General features: G+C 36.5%; 1 protein-coding gene across 1 annotated transcript in view; it reads right to left on the minus strand.

The window, feature by feature from the left end:
- LOC128652711 (vomeronasal type-2 receptor 26-like) overlaps positions 1-17,324 on the minus strand; it is a 130,415-nt gene that overhangs the window by 102,533 nt on the left and 10,558 nt on the right. Inside the window, exon 2 of the mRNA XM_053705643.1 lies at positions 17,073-17,303. Coding sequence (XP_053561618.1) covers positions 17,073-17,303 — 231 coding nt within the window. The remainder of the gene's footprint in view (positions 1-17,072; positions 17,304-17,324) is intronic.

The following is a 17,324-nucleotide window of genomic DNA, read 5'->3' on the forward strand; positions in this document are numbered from 1 at the left end:
TGTGATGTCCAAACTGTTTCCCTAATCTCAAACAAAATGACCATTACAATTATACATGATGGCATATTACTGTTTGAATGCCAACAACACAGCTTAAAGGGACAGTCAGAACATTATTGTTTATTTACAAAGAAGTTCTTTAAAACAACACTTAGAGAAATACACGTTTTACTTCTGTGATTAACCTTGTATCTATGCCTCGGAAAAATGACCACTTATTTATGTTCTTTTGACAGACCAACATTTCAGCCAATCACTGATCAATCCAGGGTAACTATACTGTATGAGCTCAATGTTTTCTACATGAAAATGCAAAAAATTGAATAAATCCAAGCCGTTTAAGAAACCACAGCCAGTCCCCAAGTCTACATGAAGGTGCGGCCCCATTCCAGCTCAGCTGGTAGGGGCAGATTAAGATTCTTCCAAAGCATTTGGGCAGATTCTGTCCAAAATCAATGGATTCAGAGAATTGTCTCTCAAGGGTACCGAATAGGATTCAGAGTAAGACCTCCTGTGAGAAGATTTTTTTCTCTCACGCATCCTAGCAAATCCAGTAAAGGCTCAGTCTTTTCTGAAGTGTGTTTGAGACCTGGAGCTTTCAGGGGTAATCATACCAGTTCCTTTTCAGAAACAGGGTCTGGGGTTTTATTCAAATCTATTCATTGTCCCAAAGAAAGAAAATTCATTCAGGCCAGATCTGGATCTGAACATTTTTAAATTGTTTTGTAAGAGTGCCAACTTTCAAAATGTTGACTATAAGGACTATTCTGCTTTTTGTTCAGCAAGGTCATTATATGTACACGATAGACTTACAGGATGCATATCTTCATATTCCAATTCATCCAGATCACTATCAGTTTCTGAGATTCTCTTTTCTAGACAAGCATTATCAATGTGTCACTCTTCTATTTGGCCTAGCGACAGCTCCAATAATTTTTTTCAAAGGTTCTCGGTGCCCTACTCTCTGTAATCAGAGAACGGGATATTGCGGTGTTTCCTTATTTGGATAATATCTTGGTACTATCTCAGTCTTTACATTCTGCAGAATCTCACACGAATCAACTAGTGTTGCTTCTTCAAAGACATGGTTGGATAATCAATTTACCAAAATGTTCCTTGATTCCTCAGACAAGGGTCAACTTTTTTAAGTTTCCAGATAGATTCAGTGTCCATGACTCTGTCTCTAACAGACAAGAGACGACTAAAATTGGGTTCAGCTTGTCGGAACCTTCAGTCTCAATCATTCCCTTCCGTAGCTATGTGCATGGAAGTTTTAGGTCTCATGACTGCAGCATCGGACGCGATTCCCTTCATAGAAACATAGAAACATAGATATTGACGGCAGATAAGAGCCATAGGCCCAGCAAGTCTGCCCCACCTTACCTAACAGTATAAACTTATCTAGTTCGTAGGATAGCCCTATGCTTGTCCCATGCATTTTTAAAGTCCCCCACAGTGTTTGTTGCTACTACCTCTTGAGGAAGTTTATTCCATAAATCAATCACTCTTTCTGTAAAGAAGTGCTTCCTCAAATTACTCCTGAATCTACTACCCTTTAGCTTGAGCTCATGACCCCTTGTTCTTGAATTTTCCATTTTATGTAAAATACCCACAGCCTCAGTTTTACTAAACCCTTTAATGTACTTGAAAGTTGCTATCATATCACCTCTTTCCCTTCTCTCCTCTAAGCTATACATATTTAGGTCATTGAGCCTATCCTGGTAAGTTTTATTTTTTAGACCATGTACCATTTTGGTAGCCCTCCATTGCACAGATTCAAGTTTGTTAATATCCTTCTGAAGATATGGCCTCCAGAACTGCACACAATACTCAAGATGAGGCCTAACTAATGATCTATAAAGTGGCATAAGAACCTTACTATTTCTGCTGCAAATACCTCTACCAATACATCCAAGCATTCTGCTAGCCTTACTCGCTGCCTTACTACATTGTTTACTAAGTTTTAAATCATCTGAAATAATAATTCCCAAGTCCTGTTCCTCGTCTGTAACAGTCAGTAAAGTGTCATTGAGTCTGTAATTAACATTTGGATTTTTCTTCCCTAAATGCATTATTTTACACTTTGCTGTGTTAAACTTTAGATCCCAGTCGTTTGTCCAATCCTCCAATTGTTGTATATCACTTCTCATTTTGTCTACCCCCCCTGGAACATCCACTCTGTTGCAAATTTTTGTATCATCTGCAAAGAGACATACTTTCCCCTGTAGCCCTTTGCTGATATCGCAGATAAATATGTTAAACAAAACAGGCCCCAGAACTGACCCCTGAGGAACACCACTAGTAACAGCCCCCTCTGCTGAATGAACTCCAATGAACTCCCTTCGCTCGTTTTCATATGAGACCTCTCCAGATTTGTATGCTGAATCAATGGTGCAGGGATTATGCAAAGATTTCACAATTAATATCCTTAAATCCCAATGTTCGACTCTCTTTGACTTGGTGGTTAGATCAGCATTGTATAGTTCAAGGAGCCTCTTTTGATCACAACAGATACAAGTCTTTTAGGTTACCAATCAATATTTTAGAACTCTGTGCTATTTTCAGGGCTCTTCAGATGTGGCCTCTGTTGAAGAGAGAATCGTTCATTTGTTTTCAGACAGACAATATCACAACTGTGGCATATGTCAATCATCAGGGTGGGAATCGCAATTGCCAAGCTATGAAATGTGCATCTTGGATACTTTCTTGGGCGGAATCCAGCTCCTGTCTAATTTCTGCAGTTCATATCCCAGGTGTAGACAATTGGGAAGCGGATTATCTCAGCCGTCAGACTTTACATCCGGGGGAGTAGTCGCTCCATCCAGATGTGTTTTCTAACATTGTTGAGATATAGGGTCTTCCAGAACTAGATCTGATGGCTTCCCATCTAAACAAGAAACTTCCCAGGTACCTGTCCAGGTCCAGAGATCCTCAGGAAGAGGCAATGGATACATTAGCAGATCCTTGGTGTAACCAACCTGATTATATCTTCCTGCCTCTAGTTCTTCTTCCAAGAGGTTTTGGTATGTGGATCTTGTTCGGATGTCCAGTTGCCAACCTTTGCCACTTCCTTAAAGACCAGACCTTCTGTCTCAAGGTCTGTTTTTCTATCAGGATCACAAATCATGAAATTTAAAGGTATGGAAATTGAACGCCTAGTGCTTAGTCATAGAGGTTTCTCTGACTCAGTGATTAATACTATGTTACTATGTTACAGGCTCGGAAATCTGTTTCTAGGAAGATTTATTATCGAGTTTGGAAGACTTATATTTCATGGTATTCTTCTCATAAATGTTCCTGGCATTCTTTTAGAATTACTAGAATTTTACAGTTTTTTCAGGATGGTTTGGATAAAGGATTTGTCTGCAAGTTCCTTGAAGGGACACATCTCTGCTCTTTCTGTTTTATTTCACAGAAAGATTGCTAATCTTCCTGATATTCACTGTTTTGTGCAGGCTTTGATCTGTATCAAGCCTGTCATTAAATCAATCTCTCCTCCTTGGAGTCTTAATTTGATTTTGAAGGCTTTACAGGCTCCTCCATTTGAGTCTATGCATTCTTTGAACATTAAATTACTTTCTTGGAAAGTGTTGTTCCTTTTGGCCATCTCTTCTGCTAGAAGAGTTTCCGAATTATCTGTTCTTTCCTGTGAATCTCCATTTTTGATTTTCCATCAGGATAAGGCAGTTTTGCGGACTTCATTTAAATTTCTACCTAAGGTTGTGAATTCTAACAACATTAATAGAGAAATTGTTGTTCCTTCTTTGTGGCCTAATCCTAAGAATTCTTTGGAGAGATCCTTACGTTATTTGGATGTTGTAAGAGTTTTGAAATATTATGTTGAAGCTACTAAAGATTTCATTAAGACTTCTAGTCTATTTGTTTTTTTTTTCTGGTCCTAGGAAAGGTCAGAAAGCTTCTGCCATTTCCTTGGCATCCAGGATAAAGCTTTTGATTCATCAGGCTTATTTGGAGTCGGGTCAGGCCCCGCCTCAGAGAATTACAGCTCATTCTACTAGATCAGTTCTACTTTGTGGGCTTTTAAGAATGAAGCTTCAGTTGATCAGATTTGCAAAGCAGCAACTTGGTCTTCTTTACATACATTTACTAAATTCTACTGTTTTGATGTATTTGCTTCCTCGGAAGCAGTTTTTAGTAGAAAAGTTCTTCAGGCAGCTGTTTCAGTTTGATTCCTCTGCTTATGCTTAAGTTTTTCTTTTCATTTATGAGAATAAATTTATATTTTGGGTTGTGGATTAATTTTTTCAGCGGAAAATGGCTGTTATTATTTTATCCCTCCCTCTCCAGTGACTCTTCTGTGGAGTTCCACATCTTGGGTATTACTATCCCATATGTCACTAGCTCATAGGCTCTTGCTAATTACATGAAAGAAATCATAATTAGGTGGCCAAGCACTATAGTGCTGGACACCTATTGTTTTTGCTCAGATTATTATTAGGTGGCCATGCAACGAAGTTGCAGGACAACCTATTGTTATTGTCAGGATTATTATTATTATTTTTAGGTGGCCATACAACGAAGTTGCAGGACAACCTAATGTTATTGTCAGGATTATTATTATTATTATTATTCCGCCAAACTTATTCTATTGCCTATAACTCTTGAACTGCTAAAGCAAAGCTCTTGAAATCAGGTATGCTGATACAGCCTATTGCTCTGCTACATCTCATGCAATATTGAACTCATAGGTCATAAGGTTACGCAGCCATATTGTTTTTTGCGACAAATTTCGAGAACTGCTTAATAATCTTTATCTCTGGAACTGCTTATGTTACAGTTTTGAAACTTGCTGTGCTCAGTGTTGCTATGACCTAGATTTGCCATTGCTCAACAGAAGTGCATTAGTCACATGATGTAGCAGCCATCTTGGATTTTGCGAAAATCTTTAAACATCTTCTTCTCTTAAACAGCTTAGTGCAATAAAGCACAATTTTGCACATATACACATTGCAAGGTCCTCTACCAAGTTTGTTAAAATTGCGATTTTTCCATAATCAACATGGCTGCTGTGAGACATTAACCTTTTTATCGCCATTTAATTGCGTAAATTTTGCACTTTATACATTAGTTTTACAATATTTAAAAATATTACAGTGTAATAGACACATGATTACACATAGTCATAACCCTTAAAGACAATATTGCAGTTAAAATTCGCATTGCGCAGTCGCCTTCGTGAAATAAAACATTTGCAAATTTTCATGAAACTTATGCACATTGTAGAGGTCTATAGTGAGCATAAGTATGTGCAATTTGAAAGCCATACATTGCATAGCTTGGCGGCCTTAGGTGGCCATGCAACGAAGTTGCAGGACAACCTATTGTTATTGTCAGGATTATTATTATTATTTTTATTATTATTATTATTATTATTCCGCCAAACTTATTCTATTGCCTATAACTCTTGAACTGCTAAAGCAAAGCTCTTGAAATCAGGTATGCTGATACAGCCTATTGCTCTGCTACATCTCATGCAATATTGAACTCATAGGTCATAAGGTTACGCAGCCATATTGTTTTTTGCGACAAATTTCGAGAACTGCTTAATAATCTTTATCTCTGGAACTGCTTATGTTACAGTTTTGAAACTTGCTGTGCTCAGTGCTGCTATGACCTAGATTTGCCATTGCTCAACAGAAGTGCATTAGTCACATGATGTAGCAGCCATCTTGGATTTTGCGAAAATCTTTAAACATCTTCTTCTCTTAAACAGCTTAGTGCAATAAAGCACAATTTTGCACATATACACATTGCAAGGTCCTCTACCAAGTTTGTTAAAATTGCGATTTTTCCATAATCAACATGGCTGCTGTGAGACATTAACCTTTTTATCGCCATTTAATTGCGTAAATTTTGCACTTTATACATTAGTTTTACAATATTTAAAAATATTACAGTGTAATAGACACATGATTACACATAGTCATAACCCTTAAAGACAATATTGCAGTTAAAATTCGCATTGCGCAGTCGCCTTCGTGAAATAAAACATTTGCAAATTTTCATGAAACTTATGCACATTGTAGAGGTCTATAGTGAGCATAAGTATGTGCAATTTGAAAGCCATACATTGCATAGCTTGGCGGCCATTTTGTTTCGTATGCGCCATTTTTAAAAACTAAAAAAATCTTCTTCTCCGAAACCGCTTATGGGACAGACTTGAAATTTTGTTTATAGAGTTATTTTATGACTAATATTCAGATTTGTTCAAGAGAAGTTGATATGTCATGTGGTTTGGCAGCCATTTTGAATTGTTCAAAAACGCTTAACGATATTATTAAACTAATAATAAAATAAAAACCATTTTACAAAAATGCTTTATTTTTGCCATGTTTATTGACATCTATGGTGACAATTATTGTGCATAATATGGAGGCTGTATATCATATGATCTGGCAGCCATTTTGTTTTATGCGAATATTTTGAAAATCTATTTTCTCTGCAACTGATTATGTTAGAACTGTGAAGTTTGCAGTATAACCTTATATTGTGACCTAGAGTCACAGTTGTTCATGTTGAAGGAATTGGTCACAACCTGTGGCAGCCATATTGGTTTACGTGAAAATTTCGAAAACGTGTTTTCTTTCCAACCGCTTATGTTAAAGCTGTGAAATTTGCTGTATAACCATATATTGTCACCTAGAGTTACATCTGATTGTGATGAAAGTATTGGTCATATAGTGGGGCAGCCATCTTGAAAAACGCAAAAATTTCGAAAACGTGTTATCTTTGCAACTGCTAATGTTAGAATTGTAAAAACTTCTATAAAGCTTTATATTGTGACTTAGCTGCTTGTATGTCATTGCAATGTTGATGCACATGGCCACCTCTATCGCTGCTTGCAGCTATATTATTATTTGTTATTGCTTGTACTATTATTATTATTCCGCCATTTTTTTTAAATGCTTATAATAACAACAGCATAACTCAAAAAGTCATGAAACTTGGCACAATGCTAGAGATCAATGCTGTGCATAATCCTGTGCAACATAAATCTTATAGGTCATGTGATCTAGCATCCATATTGCTTTTTGCGACAAATTTCGACAACCGCTTGAAAATCTTCTTCTCCAGAACTGCTTATGTTACAGCTGTGAAACTTGCTGTGTGTACTGCTGTACTGACTTAGAATAAAGTTTGTTCAACAGAAGTGATTTAGTCACATGATCTAGCTGCCATTTTGAAATGTGCGAAAATCTTTAAACATCTTCTTCTCTGCAACTGCTAAGTGCAATGAAGCGCAATTTTGCACATGTGCTCCTTTTAAGGTCTTCTACCAAGTTTGTTCAAACTGTGAATTTTCCATAATCAACCTGGCTGCTATGAGCCATTCGCCTTTTTATCGCTGTTTAATTGCGTAAATTTGCACTTTATGCATTATGTTTACACTATTTAACTATATTACAGTGTAGCAGACACATGAGTACACATAGTCATGATCCCTAAAGGAAATATTGCAGTAAAATTTGCACTGCGCAGTCGCCTTCGTGAAATAAAACATGTACAAATTTTCATAAAACTTCTGCAAATTGTAGAGGTCTATAGTGAGCATTAGTATGTACAATTTGAAAGCCATACAATGCATAACTTCGCAGCCATTTTGTTTCGTATGCGTTGTTTTTAAAAACTATAAAAATCTTCTTCTCCGAAACCGCTTAAGGCACACACTTGAAATTCTGTTTACAGAGTTATCTTATGACTAACATTCAGATTTGTTCAAGAGAAGTTGATAGGTCATGTCGTTTGGCAACCATTTTGAATTGTTCAAAAACGCTTAATGATATTTTTAAATTAATAATAAAACAAAAACCGTTTTACAAAAATGCTTTATTTTTGCCATGTTTATTGACATCTATGGTGACAATTATTGTGCATAATATGGAGGCTGTATATCATATGATCTGGCAGTCATTTTGTTTTATGCGAATATTTCGAAAATCTATTTTCTCTGCAACTGCTTATGTTAGAACTGTGAAACTTGCTGTAACACCTTATTTTGTGACCTAGAGTCACAGTTGTTCATGTTGAAGGAATTGGTCACAACCTGTGGCAGCCATATTGGTTTACGTGAAAATATCGAAAACGTGTTTTCTTTCCAACCGCTTATGTTAAAGCTGTGAAATTTGCTGTAAAACAAAATCTTGTGACCTAGAGTTACATCTGATCGTGATGAAAGTATTGGTCATATGGTGGGGCAGCCATCTTGAAAAACGCAAAAATTTTGAAAATGTGTTTTCTTTCCAACTGCTAATGTTAGAATTGTAAAAACTTCTATAAAGCTTTATATTGTGACTTAGCTGCTTGTATGTCATTGCAATGTCGATGCGCATGGCCACCTCTATCGCTGCTTGCAGCTATATTGTTATTTGTTATTGCTTGTACTATTTTTATTATTTTTCCGCCGTTTTTTTCAAATGCTTATAATAACAACAGCATAATTCAAAAACTCATGAAATTTGGCACAATGCTAGAGATCTATGCTTTGCATAATCCTATGCAATATAAATCTCATAGGTCATGTGATCTAGCAGCCATATTGCTTTTTGCGACAAATTTTGACACATGCTTAAAAATCTTCTTCTCCAGAACCGCTTATGTTACAGTTGTGAAACTTGCTGTGTGTACTGCAGTACTGACCTAGAATAAAGTTTGTTCAAGAGAAGTGATTTAGTCACATGATCTAGCTGCTATTTTGAAATGTGTGAAAATCTTTAAACATCTTCTTCTCTGCAACCGCTAAGTGCAAATTTTGTTTATAGAGTTATCTTATGACTAACATTCAGATTTGTTCAAGAGAAGTTGATAGGTCATGTGGTTTGGCAGCCATTTGAATTATTCAAAAATGCTTAACGATATTTTTAAACTAATAATAAAACAAAAAGCGTTTTACAAAAATGCTTTATTTTTGCCATGTTTATTGACATCTATGGTAAGAACTATTGTGCATAATATGGAGGCTGTATATCATATGATTAGGCAGCCATTTTGTTTTGCGCAAACATTTCGAAAATCTATTTTCTCTGCAACCGCAGAACTGTTAGAACTGTGAAACTAGCTAAGTAACCTTATATTGTGACCTAGAATCACAGTTGTTCATGTTAAAGGAATTGGTCACAAGCTGTGGCAGCCATATTGGTTTACGCGAAAATTTCGAAAATGTGTTTTCTTTGCAACCGCTTATGTTAAAGCTGTGAAATTTGCTGTAAAACAATATCTTGTGACCTAGAGTTACATTTGATCGTGATGAATGTATTGGTCATATGGCAGGGCAGCCATCTTGAAAAACGCAAATGTTACGAAAATGTGTTTTTTTCCCAACTGCTAATGTTAGAATTTTAAAAATTTCTATAAAGCTTTATATTGTGACTTAGTTGCTTGTATGCCATTGCAAAGTCGATGCGCATGGCCACCTCTATCGCTGCTTGCAGCTATATTTATTATTATTATTCCGCCAAACTTATTCTATTGCCTATAACTCTTGAACTGCTAAAGCAAAGCTCTTGAAATCAGGTATGCTGATACAACCTATTGCTCTGCCACATCTCATGCAATATTGAACTCATAGGTCATAAGGTTACGCAGCCATATTGTTTTTTGCGACAAATTTCAAGAACTGCTTAATAATCGTTATCTCTGGAACTGCTTATGTTACAGTTTTGAAACTTGCTGTGCTCAGTGCTGCTATGACCTAGATTTGCCATTGCTCAACAAAAGTGCATTAGTCACATGATGTAGCAGCCATCTTGGATTTTGCGAAAATCTTTAAACATCTTCTTCTCTTAAACCGCTTAGTGCAATAAAGCGCAATTTTGCACATATGCTCATTGCAAGGTCCTCTACCAAGTTTGTTAAAATTGCGATTTTTCCATAATCAACATGGCTGCTATGAGACATTAACCTTTTTATCGCCATTTAATTGCGTAAATTTTGCACTTTATACATTAGTTTTACAATATTTAACAATATTGCAGTGTAATAGACACATGATTACACATAGTCATAACCCTTAAAGACAATATTGCAGTTAAAAGTCGCATTGCGCAGTCGCCTTCGTGAAATAAAACATTTGCAAATTTTCATGAAACTTATGCACATTGCAGAAGTATATAGTGAGCATAAGTATGTGCAATTTGAAAGCCATACATTGCATAGCTTGGTGGCCATTTTGTTTCGTATGCGCCATTTTTAAAAACTAAAAAAATCTTCTTCTCCGAAACCACTTATAGGACAGACTTGAAATTTTGTTTATAGAGTTATCTTATGACTAACATTCAGATTTGTTCAAGAGAAGTTTATATGTCATGTGGTTTGGCAGCCATTTTGAATTGTTCAAAAACGCTTAACGATATTATTAAACTAATAATAAATTAAAAACCATTTTATAAAAATGCTTTATTTTTGCCATGTTTATTGACATCTATGGTGGTAATTATTGTGCATAATATGGAGGCTGTATATCATATGATCTGGCAGCCATTTTGTTTTATGCGAATATTTTGAAAATCTATTTTCTCTGCAACTGCTTATGTTAGAACTGTGAAGCTTGCTGTATAACCTTATATTGTGACCTAGAGTCACAGTCGTTCATGTTGAAGGAATTGGTCACAAGCTGTGGCAGCCATATTGGTTTACGCGAAAATTTAGAAAACGTGTTTTCTTTCCAACCGCTTATGTTAAAGCTGTGAAATTTGCTGTATAACCATATATTGTCACCTAGAGTTACTTCTGATCGTGATGAAAGTATTGGTCATATAGTGGGGCAGCCATCTTGAAAAACGCAAACATTTCAAAAACGTGCTATCTTTGCAACTGCTAATGTTAGAATTGTAAAAACTTCTATAAAGCTTTATATTGTGACTTAGCTGCTTGTATGTCATTGCAATGTCGATGTGCATGGCCACCTCTATCGCTGCTTGCAGCTATATTTATTATTATTTTTCTTATTATTATTTTTCTGCCGTTTTTTTCAAATGCTTATATTAACAACAGCATAACTCAAAAACTCATGAAACTTGGCACAGTGCTAGAGATCTATGCTGTGCATATTCCTATGCAATATAAATCTCATAGGTCATGTGATCTAGCAGCCATATTGTTTTTTTGCGACAAATTTTGACAAACGCTTAAAAATCTTCTTCTCCCGAACCGCTTATGTTACAGTTGTGAAACTTGCTGTGTGTACTGCTGTACTGACCTAGAATAAAGTTTGTTCAAGAGAAGTAATTTGGTCACATGATCTAGCTGCCATTTTGAAATGTGCGAAAATCTTTAAACATCTTCTTTTCTGAGACCGCTAAGTGCAATAAAACGCAATTTTGCACATGTACTCTTTGCGAGGTCATCTACCAAGATTGTTAAAACTGCGAATTTTCCATAATCAACATGGCTGCTATGAGCAATTCGCCTTTTTATCGTTGTTTAATTGGGTAAATTTGCACTTTTATGCATTATATTTACATTATTTAACTATATTGCAGTGCAGCAGACACATGATTACACACAGTTATGACCCCTAAAGGCAATATTGCAGTTAAAATTCGCACTGCGCAGTCGCCTTCGTGAAATAAAACATTTGCAAATTGTCATGAAACTTCTGCAAATTGTAGAGGTCTATAGTGAGCATTAGTATGTGCAATTTGATCTATAGTGAGCATTAGTATGTGCAATTTGAAAGCCATACAATGCATAGCTTGGCGGCCATTTTGTTTCGAATGCGCTGTTTTTAAAAACTACAAAAATCTTCTTCACCGAAACCGCTTATGGCACAGACTTGAAATTTTGTTTATAGAGTTATCTTATGACTAACATTCAGATTTGTTCAAGAGAAGTTGATACGTCATGTTGTTTGGCAGCCATTTTGAATTGTTCAAAAATGCTTAACAATATTTTTTTTTTTTTTTTTTTTTTTTATTATTTTTTTATTGAGGTCATAAAGAGCAAAACAAGTTACAGACAAGAATCACCAATAGACATAAATAGCATAGCGATAAGACAGACATTCTGAATTTTTAAACATACTGAAGACATAAATTGATATAAACTCTGCGTTTCCATTATGAAAGCCCCTGATAACATAGGACTAGCCAGTGGTAAGAATGATCTTGAATAAAGTAAACTAGAATGCCTGTAGGATTCCTGTGAAAGAGAAAAACAACAAACTCAAAATAACCTCTATTTTGTATTAAATAAGGAGTAACATTGAGCCCCTCAATGCAGAAGATATATATTAGTTTATCTGTTTGACACAGTAAAATAAAGAATTTGGGCAAAAGGGGGGGTGAGCTTCATAATATTTGGGGAAGGGAAATGCAGCGGGCAAGCTCTAAATGGGGGGTAGGGGGAGGAGGAGGGGGCGGAGCCAGTCAGCATACCAGACCAATGAACGCTCCTAGGCTTCTAAACTTGGGAGTGCAAAACCATTACAGGTTTAACCTTAGATAATAAAAGGTATAGTCACTTATGGCATAAGCTTGAACCTTGACTGGATACTGAGTGAAAGGATGTAATCTATGTGTGTTGGGCTGACTTCATACTTAAATGGTGTAATATGAGAATATATTTAATCACTCTAGACTCTATATCTACCCTCTGCTACAATGAGAAACAGTACAAGACATATAAACATCAGTTAGGTATTCTAAATACAGTGCAATATATAAAAAAACAACACATTAGTAGCTTAAGTAGAGCTTACAAGTGAATCATGAGATATAACAATATTATAGATATGCCATAATAAACAGCAAGTAGGTGACATAAGTCAATTTCCCAATAACTGACAAGCAAATTATAAATGGGAGCATCTGTCTTGCCTTGTCAAGGCAGTAGTATGTGGTCAGGGTAAGAGATACGGGCGGGTTGTGTGTTAGATGGGGCCTATATACCTATCGCGGTCACAGATAAAGCATAGACATTATTTAAGTTCGAAGGTTTTTTATAGTGACCTTGGCTGCTGAGCTATAATCTGCAGGTACTAGGCACACATAGTTATAAAACATTATGAGGCCACATACTGTAAAATATTATCTCGCGCTTAAAGCATAAAAATGTGCTGGAAGTAGTTCACACTTTCTTATGTGGATGTGTAAGCAGTATGGAAGACCAGTACACCACAATACTAAGTTATTTTATAGAATCTAAATTAACATATAGGTGAGAGGGGGGAGAAGTACTGAACGTGCCCATTACAATAGTAGCATGAGAGGCTAGTTGCTGTCAATCAAATATACATGGAAATGTTAGTATAGTTTATAGACATGGCCTAGTACCCATTAGTTTTTATAGCTAACCTGTATAATGAGGGGGGGGGGGGTGCAAATTATAGAAAGGCTTTCAACAATGTCTAAACATCTATACTATCCCCTGTACATATTAAAGCCTTGGCCCACAACAACACTGCGGTTTAACAGTAGTATGAAGCAACAGTTAGTAATGTCCCCACTATATTGGATAGAAGATAATAGCCTAGTTCGCAAAGTATATAGCCACTTTAAACGCAGAAAACATGCAAAACTTAGAATATTTAGTCATATGCAGATTGCCATCTATTAAAATTTAGGCTTCAGATGTAGCACCCTATCGACATTACAAACAATACAACTCTGAAAAATCAAACAGGGTATGAGATTAATTCAACCTATAAACCACTATGAACTTTTAAATTAGCCTGCATGGCCTCTACTGTATGTATCATAATGGAGGCCTGAATAAACGGTGGAGTTCTTTATCCAACTCCTGTTGTTGGGAGGCCTGAGTAGGGAGCAATGGGTTGCTGACTCTGTGCTCGGAGGGGACTCATCATGGGTGTTCTGGCGTCATTTGTCAAGATAGGGCTAATTTCTGTGTTAGAATGTTCCTGCAAACTAGCGATCACCTCCGTTCCAAAGAAAAAAGTTCCCGTCAGCCAGGCGCCCCTCTCGAGCCTTTTGCGATCATATGCGCCAATATCATATGTCCGTCTTAGGCTCCGACAGAATGCTCCACTAATCTCCATAGCTGTGCCACTATTACAGCGTGTAGCAGGCGATCCTCCTAGAATCAATATGGCTCCCGAGCCAAGGTCTCCTTCTGGGTCTTTGCCGGCCTTTGTTTCAAACATGAACTCTTGCGGCAGGATCACACAAACCTCCTTCTTCCCAGGTACAGGCCGTGGGACAAAAGGCTTATACCCGGCATCTGCTCCCCTGGCAGTTGATTGCGTGTCTGCATCAGCTCCCCGTGGTCCACACTCAACCCCGCTCATCAATTCTGCTGACGGCTCTCTCTCTAGCATAGGAGAATTTGACTGCCGCACCAGCTGGCTCCAAATCCCACAGTGTTCAGTGCTACAAGCTGACTTCTCCTGCTGTTCATTAGCGAGGTATGGAGAGGTGGTGTATCTTACCATAATACGAAAAAGATCTCTCTTCATGTCTCTGAAGACTGTATCTAGTGTGTGACTAAACCCCTCCATAGTCACAAATGTGTAGGTCTTGGGATCCGTCTTGGTAGGATAAAGAGTAGAGGTAGGTGCCACTTTACTGAGGTTTTGGAAGATAGTTGAGCTGTGCCACGAGGGTGGGGAGATGACTGCCTTCAGAAGGCTTCCGCTCCAGACGGCTATCTGATAGCATGCAGATCTAAGCTATCTTATCCACTTCTGGACTTAAACTGCTCCACTATTATCTCTAGACTCCAGGTTCACTTTGAGGGTGTTGTTGGATCGGCTTAGTAGTCATTTTTTATGTATAAAAATAGTATCTTTACAGAGCTCTAAAGATGTGCGACTAATCTGTTGCTAGGCTAGCTCCGCCCCCCCTTAACGATATTTTTAAATTAATAATAAAACAAAAACCGTTTTACCAAAATGCTTTATTTTTGCCATGCTTATTGACATCTATGGTGACAACTATTGTGCATAATATGGGGACTGTATATCATATATTCTGGCAGCCATTTTGTTTTTTGCGAAAATTTTGAAAATCTATTTTCTCTGCAACCACTTATGTTGGAACTGTGAAACTTTATGTATAACCTTATATTGTGACATACAGTTACATCTGTTCATGTTGAAAGTATTGGCCACATGGTATGGCCGCCATCTTGAATAGCGGAAAAACTTCGAAAATGTGTTTTCTTTGCAACCGCTTATGTTAAAGCTTTGAAATTTGCTGTATAACCATATAATGTGACCTAGATTTACATCTGTTCATGCTGAAAGTATTGGTCATATAGTGTGGCAGCCAACTTTAAAAACGCAATAATTTAAAAAATGTGTTTTCTTTCCAACTGTTTATCTTAGAACTGCAAAAACGTGCTTTATAGCTATTTTTGTGACTTAGCTGCTTGTATGCCATTGCATAGGCAATACGCTTGGCCACCTCTATTGCTGCTTGCAGCTATATTTTATGTAAGAACTTACCTGATAAATTCATTTCTTTCATATTGACAAGAGTCCATGAGACCAACCTTTTTTATGGTGGTTATGATTTTTTTGTATAAAGCACAATTATTTCCAAATTCCTTTGATGATGCTTTTTACTCCTTTCTTTATCACCTCACTACTTGGCTATTCATTAAACTGAATTGTGGGTGTTGTGAGGGGTGTATTTATAGGCATTTTGAGGTTTGGGAAACTTTGCCCCTCCTGGTAGGAATGTATATCCCATATGTCACTAGCTCATGGACTCTTGCTAATTACATGAAAGAAATGAATTTATCAGGTAAGTTCTTACATAAATTATGTTTTTTGCTACATAAAGAACATAGGAACTTCAAGAATTGTCATTAAAAATACATTAAAGCAAATTAAGAATAAATGAAAATTATATTGCATGTTTCAAGATATTTGACTGGGAAGGGCTCCAACATGTTTTTGTGTGTGTGTGTGTGTATATATATATATATATATATATATATATATATATATATATATTGTGACAGAAAGTCTGGTTTGGTGATAGAGGGAGTACATATTAGACCAAAATTGATACATCTCACTTTAGCATTTTGTTAAGAAACCCCTGGGAAGTGATTAGTGTTTTTTAGTTATGAATACCATACAGCTGTTAAAGACAATTCAAGTCAGGTGTGGCTCATGATTACTGCTCCTAGGGTTTAAAGGTGAAGCATTTCTCTAGCTAAGTAGATTACAGCCAGGCAGGAGGCCGATTGTGTTGTAAAAAATATTATGTACTAAACGTTTTGCTGGATTTCTGTTTGCTGTTACATTCTGCAAAGGACATTTGTGTTGCTGCAGACAATGCAGACAGAGATTTGCTGTTTTGGAAGCTTGTGCTGAGAAGCTTGTCCTTTTGCCTTACCTGTGAACAAACTGTATGCTACACCTTGGTATTTTGGAAGAAAATAAAGTTTTGAAAACTTTAAATGGATTGTTCTCTATTGCATTTAAACCCTAGAAGACAATGGTTGCCAAAGATTCTTGTTACAATATATAAATACTTTTTATTAATATTAAAATTATATATTTTTATTATAAAGTGTTTATATGTGTGTAGTACTTCATTTTAATCTGTAACTTTGTTTAACCCTTGCAAGTTATTTCAGGTCTCAAGCCACACTAAATATAGAACAGTTTGGCTTTTGCTGAAACTATAACTTTCAACTTGTAATAAGCACAAGTTAGCAGGCCCACAATCTTCATTGAAAGTATAGTTTGTGCTTGAGAAAAGCCAATGGCACTAACCCTTCCCTGGTTTACGCGCTATATCATGGACTTGTAATGTTTAGCATGGTCAAGCGATATTGCGTATCACGTCACAAGTTATCATTAGCACACCACTTGTAATCTGGCTTATATATTTCTACAAATCCTGATTTTCAGGATAGCAAGATGTATCCATAGAAATATGCTGTATTATAAGATTATACACATATTGCTTGCCAGTACAAAGGTTAAATATCTACCCATCTATTTTCTGAGGTAGATTCAAGTTAAATTTACTTTTTTGAACAAAAAAAAATATCAAAATCAAAATATTTAAATGTTGTTTTTCAAATGGATGACAAAACATATTTGAGAACAAAGTCCCTTTACGTGCCCAGTAACTTACTGCTCCAAATGTAGGACTCCAAGAGATTTCACTGTCATTTAAAATAAGTTGTCTGCCCACAGGAGCTAGGGAGGTAAAGTTTCCAACTTGGTGAGGGGCCAGTTCTTCTGGTATGTCAGATAGGATCCAGTTTATTATGTCATAGTGACCTGGTACATCTCCATAATCAGTAAAGGAAATGCCCATATTAGATGCAGTTGTAAAATGTGCCTTCCTCAGGTGCTTGTTAATCTATAAAACAGACACAAGTAA

This window comes from Bombina bombina, chromosome 3 (assembly GCF_027579735.1).
Source record: "Bombina bombina isolate aBomBom1 chromosome 3, aBomBom1.pri, whole genome shotgun sequence".
Classification (NCBI taxonomy): domain Eukaryota; kingdom Metazoa; phylum Chordata; class Amphibia; order Anura; family Bombinatoridae; genus Bombina; species Bombina bombina.